The sequence below is a fragment of the Ictalurus punctatus genome, chromosome 5 (assembly GCF_001660625.3).
Source record: "Ictalurus punctatus breed USDA103 chromosome 5, Coco_2.0, whole genome shotgun sequence".
Taxonomy (NCBI): Eukaryota; Metazoa; Chordata; class Actinopteri; order Siluriformes; family Ictaluridae; genus Ictalurus; species Ictalurus punctatus.
This window is the reverse complement of record NC_030420.2, coordinates 1,550,647-1,568,817: the sequence shown is the minus strand read 5'-3', so window position 1 is coordinate 1,568,817 and position 18,171 is coordinate 1,550,647. Positions and strand designations below refer to the sequence as shown.

General features: G+C 38.6%; 1 protein-coding gene across 1 annotated transcript in view; it reads right to left on the bottom strand.

Annotated features, from left to right (window-relative positions):
- Positions 1–18,171, bottom strand: part of LOC108265155 (alpha-2-macroglobulin-like protein 1) — a 38,872-nt gene extending 20,701 nt beyond the window's left edge. The window contains exons 1-21 of the mRNA XM_053680553.1: positions 17,923–18,171; positions 17,244–17,622; positions 14,775–14,850; positions 11,574–11,754; positions 11,166–11,322; positions 10,960–11,012; positions 10,594–10,614; positions 10,158–10,326; positions 9,256–9,340; positions 8,887–9,013; positions 8,421–8,535; positions 7,335–7,444; positions 5,220–5,276; positions 4,413–4,643; positions 4,096–4,159; positions 3,719–3,867; positions 1,724–1,873; positions 1,413–1,583; positions 666–744; positions 435–576; positions 134–359 (exon numbers count right to left, since the gene is read on the bottom strand). Coding sequence (XP_053536528.1) covers positions 134–359; positions 435–576; positions 666–744; positions 1,413–1,583; positions 1,724–1,873; positions 3,719–3,867; positions 4,096–4,159; positions 4,413–4,643; positions 5,220–5,276; positions 7,335–7,444; positions 8,421–8,535; positions 8,887–9,013; positions 9,256–9,340; positions 10,158–10,326; positions 10,594–10,614; positions 10,960–11,012; positions 11,166–11,322; positions 11,574–11,754; positions 14,775–14,850; positions 17,244–17,622; positions 17,923–18,171 — 2,991 coding nt within the window. The remainder of the gene's footprint in view (positions 1–133; positions 360–434; positions 577–665; positions 745–1,412; positions 1,584–1,723; positions 1,874–3,718; positions 3,868–4,095; positions 4,160–4,412; positions 4,644–5,219; positions 5,277–7,334; positions 7,445–8,420; positions 8,536–8,886; positions 9,014–9,255; positions 9,341–10,157; positions 10,327–10,593; positions 10,615–10,959; positions 11,013–11,165; positions 11,323–11,573; positions 11,755–14,774; positions 14,851–17,243; positions 17,623–17,922) is intronic.

The window sequence follows — 18,171 nt, the reverse complement described above, 5'->3', positions numbered from 1 at the left end:
CTAACACCAGTTGACAATAATACACATGCGGAATCCTTGTAGGAAATTAAAACCCATGTCATTTTCTCTTAACACTGTGATGTGACCATATCTTTTTTCAGAAAATATTATTAGACCAAACATGAATACTCACCATCATACAGCTTCGAAGGTAGTTGAAGACGGTGGCTTTGAGCGTGAACACTTCTCCTCGGATGACGGAGCTCGGCATGGTGAGGCTCACAAAGAAAGGCTGGAAGGCGGTGAGCTGGGTTTTCGGTGCGACTCCGAACCCAACAGATGATGTACAAAATGCACCAGCCTGCCATGTAGTGATGGAGTCTGGAACCGTTTTAATAACAGTCGTTGATCCAGTCTGACTGTAGAGGAAAAAACACTGACTCAGTAACACAGACTGAAGAAAGTGGAAACAAAATTTAGTTAAACATGCACACCTGACTGAAACGAGATCCCAAATCCAGGTCTCTGGGAAATATTTGCGGATCGTAATGACTGGGGCAGCTGAAGCAGTTGATGGACTCGAGGTAGCTGAAACATCTTTGACAACCATGGCTTCCATTTTTGGTGCAGCTATGGCTGCATCTGTGGATGGAGCTATACATACACACACATGTGTTATAACATACACATGTACATGTCAAAAAGGAAATGACTGAAAAATAAACACTCACTTTTCCTAAGCGGGATAAAACACTCAATAGGTTTCTTGACTATGGCATTGGTGAGGATCTTGATTCCAACATACTGAAAGAAAAACGGGAACACAAAATTATTTTTGCATGTTGAAGATAATTAATAATAAATGATGACATTTTCACAATATTGGTTTATAGAATTACTACAAGTATAGATCTACCTGTATAGGCAAAACAGGAACAGAATTATGTCAAAAAGCAGTTCTCCATGTAATTTTTTTCAATTTATGTCTACCCAAAAATACTGCCCTAACTACGCAAGCCTTCTCATGAAGGTACTGCAAGGGGTATGATATAGTACTGCAAATGATATTTGGAATCATCCACTATGAAACTTAGTATACTACTAAATAAGTAATGAATAAATCACTCAATGTCATGCTGTAAACAAATTAATGATGGAGTGGTGTGATGAATCAGGATTACGATTACCACCCTGAAGTCTTCCTCTTATACTACAGCACTTTGCCAAAAATGACAGTTTTTAATGTATTAACTCATACTGTTTATAGGTCCATTTGTGAAAAAAGTTTGTTCCTGTTCTCACTTACATTATAGCAGCTATGAAAAGTCATTCACTCACTAGCCTCACTTTTTTTTCTCTCTCTTGAAAATAATAATACAATAATGTATATGCAATAGCGTCAGTACAGCACAGGTGCTGACTCCGCCCCCACATCCCACTCCCTCCCAACACATTTCTATATTATGTCTTACTTTAAAGGTGTTGTACACGTCGATTTTTCCGTAGGTTGGTATAAAAATTGGCCATACTCTTGCAAATATGCCGATGATGGGTCGGTCCCCCCAGCATTGGGATGAATCCTTATCATCGATTTTGTATGGATATCCATATAATAACGTCTGGACAGGAAGCATGTTGAACACCTGGAATAATCGGGTGTGATGTAATTCCTCAAAAGGAATGCCATTGTAATAACTGTTACAATTAACAACATTGCAACTATTGAAAACAATTTATTATGTAAATGAGTAAACTCAAAGACATTTTGTTAGAGTAAACGCACAGATTCCGTGTTGAGCTCGTTCTCCGGTTTCAGCAATAACAGACTCTGATCGATGGCCCTCACTGAACACAGTGATCCTGGGGTGGCTCTCAGGATCAATGACACTTTAGCACCAGGAAGCTCAGACGATTGTGAGAAATTCAGAGACACCTGAAAGACCAGAACAATGTAATTAAGTAAGAAAGAAAGTAAATAAATAAATAAACTCCTGGTCAATGCAAGAATTTGTCATTTATCAAAACCAACATAACAATATTTTATTCAGGTATTGTCAAGTCCAATACTAAATGTAATACTTATTAAACTGTTGCTTCACAGAGCTGGCTTGTTGCTATGTTAAATGGAAAATCTAATGTTTATCAGTATCTTAATAATAAAACTCTTTAGCCTCAGCAAAAACCTCTGCTTTTGGTGGAAATTCAACACTGTGAATCACTATAAAATAATAACCTGTGAACACCACCCCCACTGTGAAGTATGGTGGTGGCAGCATAATGTTGTGAGGAGGCCTTTCATTAGCATTTGTGCAATCCTAGAAAGAAATCTTGAGACTGGGGTGGAGGTTCACCCTCCAGCAGGACAATGTCTTTTTGCAAACTGCTAAAGCTACATTGTGGTTCAAAATCAGGAACTTGATTGTGCTAGCATGGTCCAGACAAAGCCTGGACCTCAATCTGATTGAGAATCAGTAGCAATACCACAAACTTGCTTATGTTTTTCATGAAATCTGACAGTAAAGTTCTGAAATTAAAGCATTTTAAATTCCAGATTGTAATGGTACAAAAAGAGGAATAGTTCAAGACAGGTGAATACTCATGCAAGACATTATTGGTGTAATAGGTGACTGGTTCAGAGGCAGATAGAAATCAACTGAAAATTGATGTGCACAAGGTGCTAACCAGGGTATCAAGAGTAGAGAAGTGGGGCTAGGCCTTTGAAAGAAAACTTAGGACATTGTTGAATGATAGTTGAGTAGCATTTTGAGGAACTACTTAACCTATGAACATTTTTCCCTTCAGGTGGCAGTGCCAGATATCTCTGGTCTGAGGTTAAAATGGCGGGTAGAATCCTTCATTCTTCAGGCCAGAGATGAGATTTGGTCAGATATGAATTGAAAACTGTTGAAGGCTGGACATGCAGTTAACATGTTCTTTAATGTTGCATGGGGATCTGGGTTGGTGCTCTTGGACTGGAAAACTGGGATTGTGCTCATTATTTGAAAAAATTAAACTTGGATGAGAAGGTGTTTTCCAATTAAAGGGAAATCACACTCCTCAGCTTTTGAGGAAAGGTCCATGCCAGGGTTCTGGAGAGGATACTCCATCTTATAGTTGAACCTACAATCTAGGAGGAATTATGCAGTTTCCTCATAAGCCATGGACCAGCTCTTTACTCTTGCACAGCTTTGGGAAAGGTAATGGTCATATGCTAATTCACTCTACAGGTGTTTATGGATTTGGAGAAGGCCTATAGTCATGTTCCTTGACATTGATGGGGAAGCTATTGCAGGAGCTGAGGTATGGTATGTTGCTCCTTCAATCAAGTCTCCGTATGAGCACAGTGAGAGTTCTGTTGGCATTCTTGGTGTTAAAGTAGACGTGGAACCTCATCAAGGGTGTGTCTTGTTTCAAACCCTTTTTATGGTTTCAAATCCTGGTCCATGGTGTTGAAGAAGAAGGTCAGTTTTTGGACAAAGTGGTCTGTTTACCAGTCAATCTACTTCCGTATCCTCACCTATGGTCATGACATGTGGGCAGTGCCTGATTTCAGTGCCTGATATGAGGTTCCTCTAAATGGATGCTGGCCTTACTCTCTGTTAGCCTAAGGAGCTTCACATTCTACTAGAGCCCCACACAGGGGCCACTGCTCTGTCTCTATTGAAAAAAAAAAACAACTTTTATCCACACATCTATTTGAAATTGGGTCATTTTGTAGACCTAGGTATTGAATAGGGCAAAAACAAAGGCTTGCAACCAGCAAGGATTCATTTCTGACCTTGTTAGCCAAACACAGCTGAATGGGGAAGTTCATGCTGTCTGCCACAGCCTCACCACTGGAAAGGATTGTGTACAGGACCACCTGAGCAACCGGGGACAACTGTAGCATGTTCCTCAGTGACAGAAAGAGTGTGCCTCTGATCTCCACTACAAAACAGATAAATATTCAAAGTTTAAGTGCATCAGCCACCAACACAGTGCCATTTAGGGGTTAATAATAATAGGACAAAATCAAATAAAAAAATGTAAACAAATATCCCAATTAGTATTTAGGATATTTTAAAACAAAGTTTTACAGCACTTACATATTGCAAAACTACATTGGTTTAAAAATTCATGGGGAGTTAATATATGGATGGTGTTATGTTTACTAACCTCTTCCTGAGGGCATAGCCACCAAAAGACGTCCTTGCTGAACCAAATGTCCTCTGGACATCACCTACACATTAAAATTAAGATGCATAAATTGCAATGGATTAATTGGAAGGTCTAAATGAAAATCTGAAAACATACAAGGATTGAGAATTTGAGTAAGTACAAGTGTTCAGTTCAGTAAGTACAGAAACAGTCATTTTCAACTCTGTTAGTGAAAATTCCAACAAAGGCAAGCATCATACAATATATGCTGGAAATCCAATGAGTTACAAAGTTTCTTGATTATAAATAAAAGTTAGAGTGAAAGCCAAACGCACCATGTAGAAGAAGGATATATAGGATCGTATGCGTGTTTCGTCACGTATCATGTACTCTGCTTCAATCACAGTATTTTTATCACAGCTGAAAGGCATCGAGCTGCTTCTCAATTTAATAAAACTCAGGCTCTTGGAGTAGAAAGGCTGAAGATAGAGGTAGGCTGTGGGGTAGTATGGTGTGAGCTGATTTGCCACATATACATCTGGTCTGTTAGTCATTTCATACTCTGCCTGTTTAAAAGAATAATTAGAGAAAAACAGAAAAATAAAACACTCTAACATATTACATATATTTAAACCATAGTTCTGCTGAATTTTCAATTTTTTTCAAATTTGTTTATAAATTATTTAGTTGAAGGCACTACATCATATTAGAAGCTAGCAAGAGAAATTATCTCAGAAAAATAGAGAGTTCACAGAATTTATTAGAGTTTAATTTCATTGGTTCATTTCATTAGTGGCCGCTTTCTGCCCAGTATGCATGTGCCACGCCTTACAAAGCACCCATGCTTTATGAATAAAAACAAAAAACTAATCATTGTGGCACCTGTAAAAAACACTCTATAAACAATAAATCTCTATTGTAGTCTTAATCTGCAAGCGGATGGAGACAACACTCTCATTTCACATAAGAGTTCGCTTTTGAAAAATAAAATTTAAAAAAATGAAAAGAAAAACAAGGACTCCACCCACCTGAAGAGAGACTTGCTGCATACCCCATTCTTGAGTTTCGAGGGAAAAGTTTGCGATGCCTTTGTCATTTGTAACCAGCCTTTCGACTGAATTTTTAACATTACCATAACTCACAGTCAGAAACACTACTTTATTTATCATTGGACTGGTGTTTGGGCCGGTCACTTTAACCTAAAGAAAATGGACAGGAACATCAGAGGACAATATCAGAAACAAAAACATCAAATCAATTAAGTTATCACAGACCTGGAATGAGCCCAAAATACTGCTTTTAATTACATAAGAGTTGGCACAATATTAAATATCTGGCTAGAAAACGTTAAGCATGTCAGGGCCAGCAGAAGAGCTACCTATAGAGCCAGAAGCTTCTCAGAGGCTGACTCTGAAGGTTAAAATGGGGGCCCTGACAGACCTTTCAGGATCACAGAAAGGTCCCAGGAAAGTATGCACAGCCTGCAGAAAGTCCTCAGTATCCTGACACCATGCATAAACCTCAAAGTTAGAGGATGTTGCCCCACAGGGGCTCCATCAACAGGGGCATGGCTGGCCAAAATGGTGGCCCCATAAACCCTGATTGTCGAAGGAGCCCACCCCACTGAGAAACGTTCTTGTAAGAACTCCAGGACTGTATCTATTGCACAGTTCACTGGGTCTACAGTGGATCCCTGTGGATGGGAATCTCCCAAGGAGTGCCATCTAGCAGGGATATAATCTCTGAGAACCATATTCGAGCTGGCCAATATGGTGCTCCTAGCAGCAGACATAGAATGTCTTGGCAAACTCTCACTAGAACTTGTGGGAGCAGAGCGATCGGGGGAAAAGCATACAGATATGACTTCGGCCACATGTGCACTATGGCGTCCAGCCCTAATTGTGCGGGAGGAGTGAGGGCAAACCACAGCGTGTCGTTTGTTGTCTCCATGCAGTCCTGCTTGGGCAAACCTCACCTTATGGACTCCACCACTTGAGATGGAGCCAGCAATTCCTGGACCATGCACTTCTGGAAGAAAGGGGAATTTTCTGTAGTGTGAGGGATTTACTGGGGAGAAAAAGGCTCATCCATCCTTAGCAATCAATTCAAGCAGCTCTTTACATGCTGCTCTTAGTTCAGGAGTACAGGAGTTAGCACAGGAGAGGAATTATTACTATTATTTTTGGGTGTGCGTTTTTTCTCTCTCTCTTTTTTCCCCTTTTGGCTTTCCATAGTGGAAGGAGGAGTCGCAACGCGAGCTCCAAAATCCAGCTGAGAGCCGGACCCAGAAGACAGAGCAAGAGATATAGCAGCGCTCATCTCTGGCTCTTCTTCCGGATCCATAAGAGATTACCTGGACCTGAGGTGGCATGCTGTCTCGGCAGCGGCCGGCCCAGATCCGTGAGGCTCTGAAACCCAACTCGCTTTGCCTTTCGAATTGCGAGCGGAGCTGCCTGAGGTAAACGTTACAATGAGCAGCCTCTCGAGGCAGCCATCGCATGCTACATCCCTAGACACTTCACCCAGAAAGTGTGCACTATTCCCCGTGATGAAACGAGAGCAAGCCTTAACACACTTCCTGAATTCTCTTTCCCATATATTTCTCTCTCGCTCATTCCTTTTTTTCTACTCTTTTTTTTTATTTTACAGGGATAGAAAAGTCCAGAGAGCTTGAGAAAAGATAGAAAGCGTCTTTTTGTTTCTTTACACAAACAACTGACATGCAGTCTTTTGTTAAAGATAATAAGGCTGATGGCGCAGTTCAGAGGTGCCATATTTATTTATGCGCTTAACTGCCACGTCACCTGATCATGACAGGCCTATTAATAGGCATGTTTTTATACAAGCTTCAGATATCGGTCATGCATGAGAGGCGCTCCCATAGTGTTATGCTAAACACAACACCGAAGTTTCCTTTGAAAGGGAACTTATTTTATGATATGGATTTAATTACAAAGTAACACAGTTAGTTTAGTCTACTACTAATTTGCATTACACAGTAAAATAGTTATCCAAACATTAGCCAATCTGATATTGAATTTGGTCACTGGTTTTAATTACACTAGCTAACATTTATAGCATAGATTTTTAGGAACAAATGACAAGATTTTACCAAAAAATTTGCACACTTGCTTGACTTGCTATGTAATAACAGATAGCTAGGGGGTGTTCATGTTAGCTCAGTGCCTTTATTAATGTTTAACAAAGAAGCCAATTAACAAAAAGTTATAATTTTTAAAGGTCAGTAATGAACTTACCTGTCCTTCATACGTCATTCCGAGCCTAAACACTGTTGGTGAATTCTCAAATGAAATGGTCACGATATTAGATGATATCAAAGAGCTGCCTGAACCAGGCAGAGTCACACCTACAGGGTTAACACAGAGTTAAAATGATGTTTAAATAACCCAACCCACAGTCTTTTCACATTCTGCTTTCTGTCAGCACAAAATACACTGGAAGTTTTTGTTTTCCCCGGACAGATTTCTTGTATGTACAAACTCAGCCAAAACCTTGGCCATTCTGTGTCTGTGATTTATACAACCCCCAATTCCAAAAAAAAGTTGGGATGCTGTGTAAAAGGTAAATAAATGTAAATAAAAACAGAATGCAATGACTTGCAAATCTCATAAACGCATATGTTATTCACAATAGAACATAGAAAACATAGCAAATGTTTAAACGGATTAAATGTACCATTTTAGGGAAAAAATAAGGCCATTTTTAATTTGAGGGCCGCAGCACGTTTCAAAACAGTTGAGACGGGGCAAGAAAAGGATGGAAAATAAGTGTTCTATAAAAGAAACAGCTGGAAGAACATTTTGTAACTAATTAAGTTAATTGGCAAGCAGTCAGTGACATGATTGGGCATAAAAAGAGTATCTTAGAGAGGCAGAGTCTCTTTGAAGTGAAGATGGATGGAGTCTGAATGGAAGCATATGTTGATTTAAAACCTTTCCAGATGTGCAAGCTGATCATTCAATAGGCACTAATGCACCTCCCTACCATCAGAGAGTTTAGTCCTATTTAGTTTAGAAGATACGTCATCCAAGGTTTCCAAAAAAGAATTTCAAATTTCGATTTGTCCTTGAAAATTTTCAATTTTCGATTAATCTCCAGCTGTTTCTTTTCCGTAACTCTTCTGTAACAACTCTGCACATAGAGGGCCGGGGATGGAATCCAACCCTTAACCCTAGAGGTGTGAGACATGCACACTAACTACTAAGCAACCATGTCCCCTCCTATGTGTTTATAATAATAATAATAATAATAATAATAATAATAATAATAATAATAATAATGAAAGCATTTTTACAAGAGGCTTGATTTTAGGAATATCTTACCAGTGCCATATTCTTCCACTTCACACCGAACATTGATTGCACGTTGATAGCGTGAATCAGTTAAAGCATATTCATTCAGATTTAAGACAATTTCTCCACAGCCTGTCCTGTCAGTCTAAAGCAAAAATAAATATTAAATGAATAAAAAAAAAAAATGGTTAAGAAATACATCCTTATTTAATAATCCCTTTTCATAGTAGTTTTAATACTGATGCATGCACTGTTTAGTTCATTATTTAAGCTGAACAAATCATGAACTTCAGCATAATAACACCATCAGTAACATTAACTAACATTGTATTACATACATCCCAATTCTGTCCAAAAGTGAATGAAATGGTTTATAATGAAGGTAATGCAAAAGCTAACTTTGGAAATATATGCAAAAAAAAAATTATTTTGATTCAGAAGAGTATCTGAGGAGGCGTTGTTGTTTCCCTGTTGTTTTCAGAGTAAGCTGATTAACCTTGAATATATAGTCCTTGCAGATGTCTGGTAGCATTGTGCTTCCTTGTGGGAACCAGAAGTATCTGTAGCTGTTATGGCAGACTTTGGCCTTCACCGTCCCATTCACCGGCTTCCCGTATGTATATCTGCAGAGAATGGAAAAAAGTATAACAACATAAATGACGCATTTTTTTTTTTAAAATGGAAGTGAAACAATTGTAAAAATAACTTTTCCAACATAAATGTTTGAGCTTTGTTCATTTCTTCCAATAATTTCCTAATTTTGTAAGTCAGACTTCCAGTATGGACATCATGTTGGGTATGTTACAACTGTATTGTTAAAAAAAAACATTAAGAGAAAGAACATTACTGAGTACTGAACACTCACTTAGCACACACTTTCAGCGTAGCCTGTGTGTCCAGGATGGTTATGACTGGAGGAAGTTGGACCGTCACTTCAAACGTGGGCAGAACTAAAAGAGACAATAAACGCAGTGCTAAAATACAGCTGCTAATCTGAATTGTGTTGTTTAGTAGATGATCATTTAATTTACTCCATTCTCATTTACTTCTATTACTCTGTTAAGAACAGTCATCAGATTTGACAAGGATTATTTCTAGAACCCAATCGTATGTCTATAAATGTTTTACATGGAGTAGAAAAATGCAGTCACAGGCCAAATTGACCGTCCAAACACACTCCTGGCTTTCACATCATTAATGTTTTTATATTTTAGACCGTTAATTGAAATAATTCATTATAAAGATTTGAATTATGCATAAAAAGTTTCACTGTTTTTATTTTTTTTTATTTAACCATACTGTAAACCTCATCCACATAGATTTTCTGACCAGGTAGTTTGACCCCTAAATACAGAAATGAGTGGCAACCTGGTAAATAAGTAAAACAGCAACACACAGGTGAAATGTTTGTTGTTGTTGTTTTCACTACAGAATAATTAGTAATTTAAGAATGTGATATTTGAAATCTAGAATTTGATAAAACTGATATTTTCCTGACTTTTTTTGTCAAAAAGGAAAAAAAAACCCTTTAAACATTATACTATTTTCATAAAACAGGTTTGGATCAATTTCTCTACTGAATAATAAGTAAGTAATTTTTAAATTCATGCTTACTGAATATTACAAACTTTGTATCCAGGGACATATTAAGAAAATAAAAATAGTAAATAACTGGTATTTCCATCAATATTGTTCTTACCAATCATTAAAATAAAGATTAGATATATTTGTATTCTAAGGACATTTATAAGATAAACTGAGCCTGACCGTAGTCCTTGACTTCAAAGGATTGTGTGTTCTCTTCATTTTTCTGGCTCCGGACAGTGATGACATAAAATCCTTTTGTGGCCTCAGAGTTCAAGGGATATGACAGATCCACAAGACCGCTCTGTGTGGCGACGTTCAGCCACTGACCAATGCGGTTCGAATTTGGGTCCTGAAATAAAATAAAAACAAAATACACTATTCATTGATCTCAGTCCAGAAAAGTGCCACAAATAAGGTCATGAGCTCAGAAACATCCATTTATGTAATTTATTATATTTTATTAATTTAATAGTAAGAGCAGCATCAGAATAATAGTTATAAGATTTCTAATGCAAAAGCCTGTAAATGCACTTATTATTGTTTTAAAGACATAGCAAGTCATAAATACACAAAGTGCCCAGTTAATAAGTGTTGAATCTTTCACACATCACCGTACCTGCACTTCTATTGTCGGAAACTGAAACAATAAGAAAAGATAAAAGCAGGTTAAACATACAATGAGAGTATTTTTTAGTAATACATTTGATAAATCCTGTGATTTTCAAGTTCAGCAGTAGCTTAGACTTAGGTTTGGATTTAGATATTTTTTACTTAATACTTTAGGAAAACCAACTTATTCACCTTAATTTATTAAACTTACTATTGAGGAACTATAAAACACAACTAATTCCACGTTTCATTTAAAATTGTTAGATTAATGCTTACAAAGCATATAGATATAACAGTTGATGAATATGACTTTTGTTGAAAGTCCTACTGTATATTTTGTAGTATTTTAGAGAAATGGTAAAAGTTGTCGTACCGTCTGACTGTAGGTGAGGAAATTGGAATCCAGAGAGACGATGCGGAACATCACTACAGAGAATAAAAGATAATATCTATAATGTTGTTGCATTCTGAAATTGATTTGGTTTTAAAACAGGGTTAAATAATTTAAGGGCGGCTCTGGGGCAGGAACCTAGGAAAACAGAAGGCAGGAAGTGTGAAAATCCGTGTAGAGAGTGTTACCAGTTTGTCCTGGTTTGTAGATGGGTTTATCCGTCTGAATGATAATCAGAGAAGTCGGAGGTTTGATGAGGATCTTTGTTGTCTTGTTCAGGAATGTGCTTCCTCCATTTATCTGAATGCCAATAGACGCTACTGATTCCACGCTTACGACAGGAACCTGTTAATAACAAAACGGCAAAATCATAACACATAGCAACTTTAGAAAACATTACACTATTATTTATTTATATCCATTGTTTTCAATATTATACAGCAAACCAGGTTTTACATTGCAAAAATATTTATTTATTTGGCATATTACATTTCCATTAAAATCAACTTAAATATTCTTTAAATCAGAGGTGTTTTTCTGATTTTTCATATGTTAATTAACAATGAGGTGAGAAATGTTTTAAGATGGCGTCTGACCTGGAACGGGATACAGCGGTAGTATTCTTGTCTAATTTGCATTTCCATCAGAAGTACGACTCTGTTGCCATTAAGCTCCAGGTTCACTTCCAGTGAAACTACTTCATAGGGGTTCACCGTGATACATAGCGTCTCTGTGGTGCCCCCTACAGCCTGGGAGGTCACAGCCAAGAGGTAAAAGCTATTGAAAAATTAAAAGGGAAAATAGTTTTATTAGTTCGTATTTAGCGATGCTGTCCTTTCGATGTTGACCATCTCTACAGTTTGTAGCATTAACTGCACTCTACAAGCATATACAGTATCTCACAAAAGTGAGTACACCCCTCACATTTGTGTAAATATTTGATTATGTCTTTTCATGTGACAACACTGAAGAAATGACACTTTGCTACAATGTAAAGTATTGAGTGTACAGCTTGTGTAACAGTGTAAATTTGCTGTCCCCTCAAAATAACTCAACACACAGCCATTAATGTCTAAACCGCTGGCAACAAAAGTGAGTCCACACAAAATATTTACACTTTGGGCCCAATTTGGACATTTTCACTTAGGGGTGTACTCACTTTTGTTGCTAGCGGTTTAGACATTAATGGCGGTGTGTTGAGTTATTTTGAGGGGACAGTAAATTTACACTGTTACACAAGCTGTACACTCACTACTTTACATTGTAGCAGAGTGTCATTTCTTCAGTGTTGTCACATGAAAAGATATAATCAAATATTTACAAAAATGTGAGGGGTGTACTCACTTTCATGAGACACTGTATATATATAATAATATTACTGATAGCATATTTTGCACAGGACCACAGCAGTGCCAGCATATTAACCAAAATGGCCTTTACACCAGACAGCATGTGAAGTCCTTATTGTAAATTAAAAAAGTGCATTTTTGCATGACAATGCTGGAGGTTCTAGTTAGAAACACTACAAATTAAAATGCCCATGATATAAATCCTGTGAATCTGTGGGGGGGTGTTCTGATAAGAATTTTGAGGGCTTAAAATGATGCTACTGATGGTGTCGAAAAAGGTTGAGAAAGCCTGCTTCACTTGCACTTTGTGATAAATATTTGCACATATTTTTAAACATCTCTCACTTAAGTAAACCTCATTGAATCCCTGCATCACTAATTCAAAATATCTCAAAATGTAAACATTTATATTGTTACGGTACCTGGTTGGAGGCAAGCTCGGACGGGGACTGGAGTGCGAGGATCAGGTGGAAGGTGAAACACGGAAGACAGCAGGAGGTCAGGCGATGTTCAGATGTACACATTTATATTGTTTACCTATTTTCCTCACTTAAGGAATAGTCTTTGATAAACCTTTGTATAGAGCTGTAGTTATGAGGTTTATTTTAAATTTTTTCATTTGCTAGAGTTGACCAATTCTCCATCAGCCTCTTAAAACAAACCTCAGTTTATTACTTTATGTTTTGAACCATTCATTCATTCGAGCTGTTTTGAGGAAATCCCATTCATACAGTATTAACAAACATATCAGTTGTACTATAAATCTCTTCATATTAAATATGCAAGGCTCTCAAATTAAATCTGAAAAGTATATTAAGATCTTACGTGGATGTGGTGGTGGTCTGTGTAGTGGTCCTTGGAAAAAGCAAAAAAAAACTCCATAAACAACTCAGCGCCTGCTAAGAATTTTGAGCCCATAAAATGGTGTTAATGATGGTGTTGAAAAAGGTTGAGAAATCCTGCTTCAGTTGTACAATAGATGGACTTTGTGATAATTATTTGCACATATTTTTAAACATCCTTCACTTCAGCATATTAAACCACATTGAATCCCTGCATCACTAATTCAGAATATCTCAAATGTAAACATTTTATATTGTTCTGGTACCTGGTTGGAGGCAGACGGGGACTGCTGCTTGGAAAAAGCAAAAAAACTCCAAAAAGAACTTGAGAAAAGCCCATCCTGGAACAAAATCAGACACGAGCAGACCGAATATGATGATCTGAGATCACTTGTGGTATTTATTGACCTCTGCCCCTCCCAAAAATGTTTATAGTGGGGTTAGATGTTTGCTGCTATCACCACACTCCTGTTTCGCTTCTCCTGACCTTGCCCTGTATGTTACACTGACATGCCTCATCTTATCAGTCTAGACCTCAATAACACTGGCATTTCTATTGTTTTTATTCTCTTAAATAAAACACCATCCGATAAAAAGAAGTGATGTCCTCGCATCTGAACATACAACACAGAACACTGGAATGATTTATTTTTTTTTATAACACAGGAATTGTTTTCTTACTCAAACAGTTCATCCAGCACTACACTACACAATTTAGCAGAAGTCCTAGCCAGGGGACACATTTGGACCTGTAGCGGACATGTAGATTGGCAGCCTCACAGCTCCAGAGTCCTCAGTTTGACCATGAGCTCAGGTTACTTTCTGTACAGAGTTTCACATGTTCTCTTCCGGTTGGTCCGCGTTTCCTCCAGGTTCTCTAGTTTCTGCCACCCCAAAAAACTTGCCAATAAATGGATTGGTGGCTCTACATTCCTCGTAGGTGTGAATGAGTGTGTAAATTTTTATGTGTGTGTTTGTATCCGGAACCTCTAAAACATGCCACACCTGCATTTTATATGGATCTGGGACCTCTGCAGCTGGATGTAGAGTCTCCCACAGAAATAATATCAAAACAATTAGTTTCAGTTTTTAATTCACTAAATGTGAAAAATGCTCAAATACTGCTGATAGTCAAAGCTTCTTTCACATAATGTAATCATTTCAAGTTCTTAGGTCACCTAAATTCGTTGTCACGAAGCGAAGCCTACAGTCACATAGCATGCATTGTAGAGTGTGTCATGGAGAAAAGAAAGCTGTTATCATTACCAGCATTTTAGAACACAAATTATATACTAAAAAAGGCAAGCGTCCAAGAGAGCAAGCAGCAGCAGGTCACTGATAAAGCAGTTTGGTGACCATTCCCATGACTAGCAGTGATAATGCTAGCGTGAATGTGGAAGAATTTTAGAAGTGCTTACACGGCTAAACGTTGTCAACATGAACATGGCTTTGAAAGTGAGATTGACTTCCTGGAATTAAATACAGTTAACAGCCCACGTACAGTCATTCTGGCTATTAGGGAGTACTGGGACTGAGGCAGTTGATGGCTACTGTGAATACCATACTGATCTCGAGTGGAGCACGAGCAGGGTTTCTCCATGCTCACACAATCTCTTCTCTGATGTTTTTGAACACTGTGGGTCCACCGTTTACAAAGTTCAATCCTGAGCCATTTGTGTGCTCTTGGATACGTAAGCGACACAGGGAAGAGTAGGAGGACACTGACATGATGGCTTTGTGGAATATTTTGTCTTAGACAAAATAATTTTTTCTTGATTATGCAGTGCAGGTAATGTTTATTGTAAGTACACTTACTGTATGAAACGTAGCTGTGGGTAAGTGTGTTTTGTAGTTAACTTGGGTGGCAGCACATAAGCTGAAATAATGTGCAATCCATAAATGTTTCCCTTTGTACAGAGAACACTCATTGCTAATAAGTTCAATATGCTATTACGCCACTATACGTAATAGCATATATATATATATATATATATATATATATATATATATATATATATATATATATATATATATATATATATATATATATATTCCAATAAAAGCCATCAAAACTCTGGAATAACACAAATGGACCTATGGGGATTATGTTGCAATTAAAAATCCAAAATAAATCAAAAAAATTTATATTTTAGTATCTTCAAAGTACACAACCTTTTTGTCTAGAATTTCCCTAAAGGTGTTCTTGGCATTTTCTCAATTGATTTCTTGATGAATTTCCCTGAGACTATTTTTAAACAGTATTAAAGGATTTTCCACCTATGCTGGACATTATGAGCTGTTTTTCGGAATATTTCGCTCAGAGTCGTCCTTTTAAAGAAATACTTTTTTAATAAAATGTTAGGTTTCTAATGAAAGAAATGTAAATATTTGCACAATTATATTTTTGTCTACAACTCTGATTTCAAACATTTAATCATACACCTTCAGATCAAAAGACTTTTAGGATCATGAGAAACATTTCAGTCAAGTGTCTCCTATATATATATATATATATATATATATATATATATATATATATATATATATATATATATATATATATATATATATATATATAAACAGTACTGTGCAAAAGTCTTAGGCACCAGACTACTTTTGTTTTGTTTTTTTTGTTTTTTTTAAACAATAAACACACCAAATATAACTTTGTTATATTTATTACTGTTAACTGCTCTTTATAATATATTTTTTTTAATAGAAAGTTGTGCTTCCCCTATTTTAATAACCACCAGTCAGCCACTGATTCCCAGTAATTAAGTTAATTTAGTGTGCAAATCTATCTTCAGTCACAGTGTGCAGAGCAGAAATGTAAATCATTAAAGATATGAACAGATAGGAAGCTCTTGTCAGACTGACTGTCATCATGTTCCTCTTTTGTTATGACAAACATTCCTTGAAAACAAGTTGAACAGATAGAGAGCAGGAGAAAGAGAGAGAGACAGAGACTCTACAATTTATTTTCTTATACAAACACATTTTGCTTCTGTGTGTTTAATTCTGCTTCTCACGAGTGCTTGATTTTCACATTACAGTTTTTCTCCATTGCATGCACACTGAAACCGGAACAATCAGCAAAATGTCTATATTCGTCTTAAAATAATGATGCATTTCCCAGAAATATACTGTTTGTGTCTTTTCATTGATGTTCAGAGATGGGTGTAAAGCCTCTGGTATACAAATATGAATTTTGGTTCTGATTGGTATTGGAAATGAACTTAACATTCACCTAGGACGATGTCCTGGAATGGGGAAGTGACTCAATTATGATTAAATCCTTCAAAAGAAGTGTTTCAGATGGCATAATGTTTTATATACACCATGTCAGTAGTACCATTAAGTGGCAAAGAGTCCACAACTATTTTTGCCTAAATGTTAACAAATTCAGCTCTATAATCACAATCCATTTACATATAAAGCTGCTGTTTCTGCTGAAAATGCCTCATGAGTTGAACTTCAATGCTTCTGTTGTTATGATAGTGCCCTAACATTCCTGTCGAACCTCTTAAAAGAAAAGCACCAAAATGCATTGACAGGTCCATAAGCTAAAATATAATCTTTTAAATGTAAATGCAGATGCATGTCAGTGTGCAGTCAGGGACCCATAGAGATGAACAAAATTGGACAAAAATCTTTTACGAAACGTATCGGGACTGGAGGCGGATGCAGGTGCAGGTCAAAGTCTTTATTAATTAGCAGACAAACAAAACACAGGGAGCGCGGCCTCTACTGACTATACTTAAACTCAGGACATCTAGCTACGACCACTAGCATGCTACATGTTAGCACATACCGTCATACTTCCTCGACATGACAAATGTAAACCAAATAATACTGCGTGAAGAGGGTTTTAAATAGTCAACATAATCAAACCAAAACATGGGCAAATCAGAGACATGAACAGACTTAAATCAATGTCCAAGCAGGAAGCAAACGAAAACAAAAGAGTCACGTGACCAGTCATAAGCCGTGCCGCAGTGCTATCTGCTGGCCGTGGCGTAACAGAACCCCCCTCCAAAGGGTGCTCCTCCCGGAGCACCAAGAACCCCCCTCCAACGGGGGTCCCGAGCCCCTGTGCGAGCTGTCTTTCGCTGCCACAGAAAGCGACGCAGCCTCCGTCGGGCAGCACCCCCACCGGGGTTGAAAGTCGGAGGACCGCCCCCGGCAGCACAGGAAGTGGAATGCATGGCACCGCCCCCGGCAGCTCTGGAATGAAGGGCACTGGAATTCTGGGCGCCGGCACTGGAAAGCAGGGCGCCGCCCCTGGCAGCACTGGAATGCTGGGCGCCGGCTCTGGAACGCAGGGCGCCGGCACTGGAATTCTGGGCGCCGGCATTGGAATACTGGGCGCCAGCTCTGAAAACTAGGGCGCCATCCCTGGTGGCACTGGAGGGCTGGGCGGCGTCCCCAGTGGGACTGGAGGGCTGGGCGGCCTCCTCGGCCGGGCAGGGCAGCAGGACAGCTTCCTCGGCCGTGCAGGGCAGCGGGATGGCCTCCTTGGCTGGGCTGGAGAGCAGGACAGCTTCCTCGGCTGGGCTGAGCAGCGGGACTGCCTCCTCGGCCGGGTAGGGCAGCGGGACGGCCTTATCAGCTGCCTCAAGCTGTCCCTCTGAGGTCGCCACGTTGACCTCAGGTGGGAGCTCCACAGCTGAGACCTCCCCGTAGGCCATAGGCTGGAGCTCTGCTGTCCTCATTGTCCCCAAGCCAAAAAAAAAAAATTCTGGGTCAGACTTCACCTCTGGACTGCGGAGTGTGGTGCAACTGACCTGCAGTGGGAAGCCCCAGATTTTCAGGTCACTTTGCTGGCTGCATGGCGCTGTACACTTCCCCTGCAGTGGGAAGCCCCAGATGCTCAGGTCACTTTGCTGGCTGTGGTGCACGGCGTCGCTCTTCGGCTGTGGGGACGGGGTAAATGGCACAAGGGTTGATGCGGCGCGCAGCTCGGCTTTGCACTGAGCAATTTCCTCTTCGAGCTGTTTGCTCAT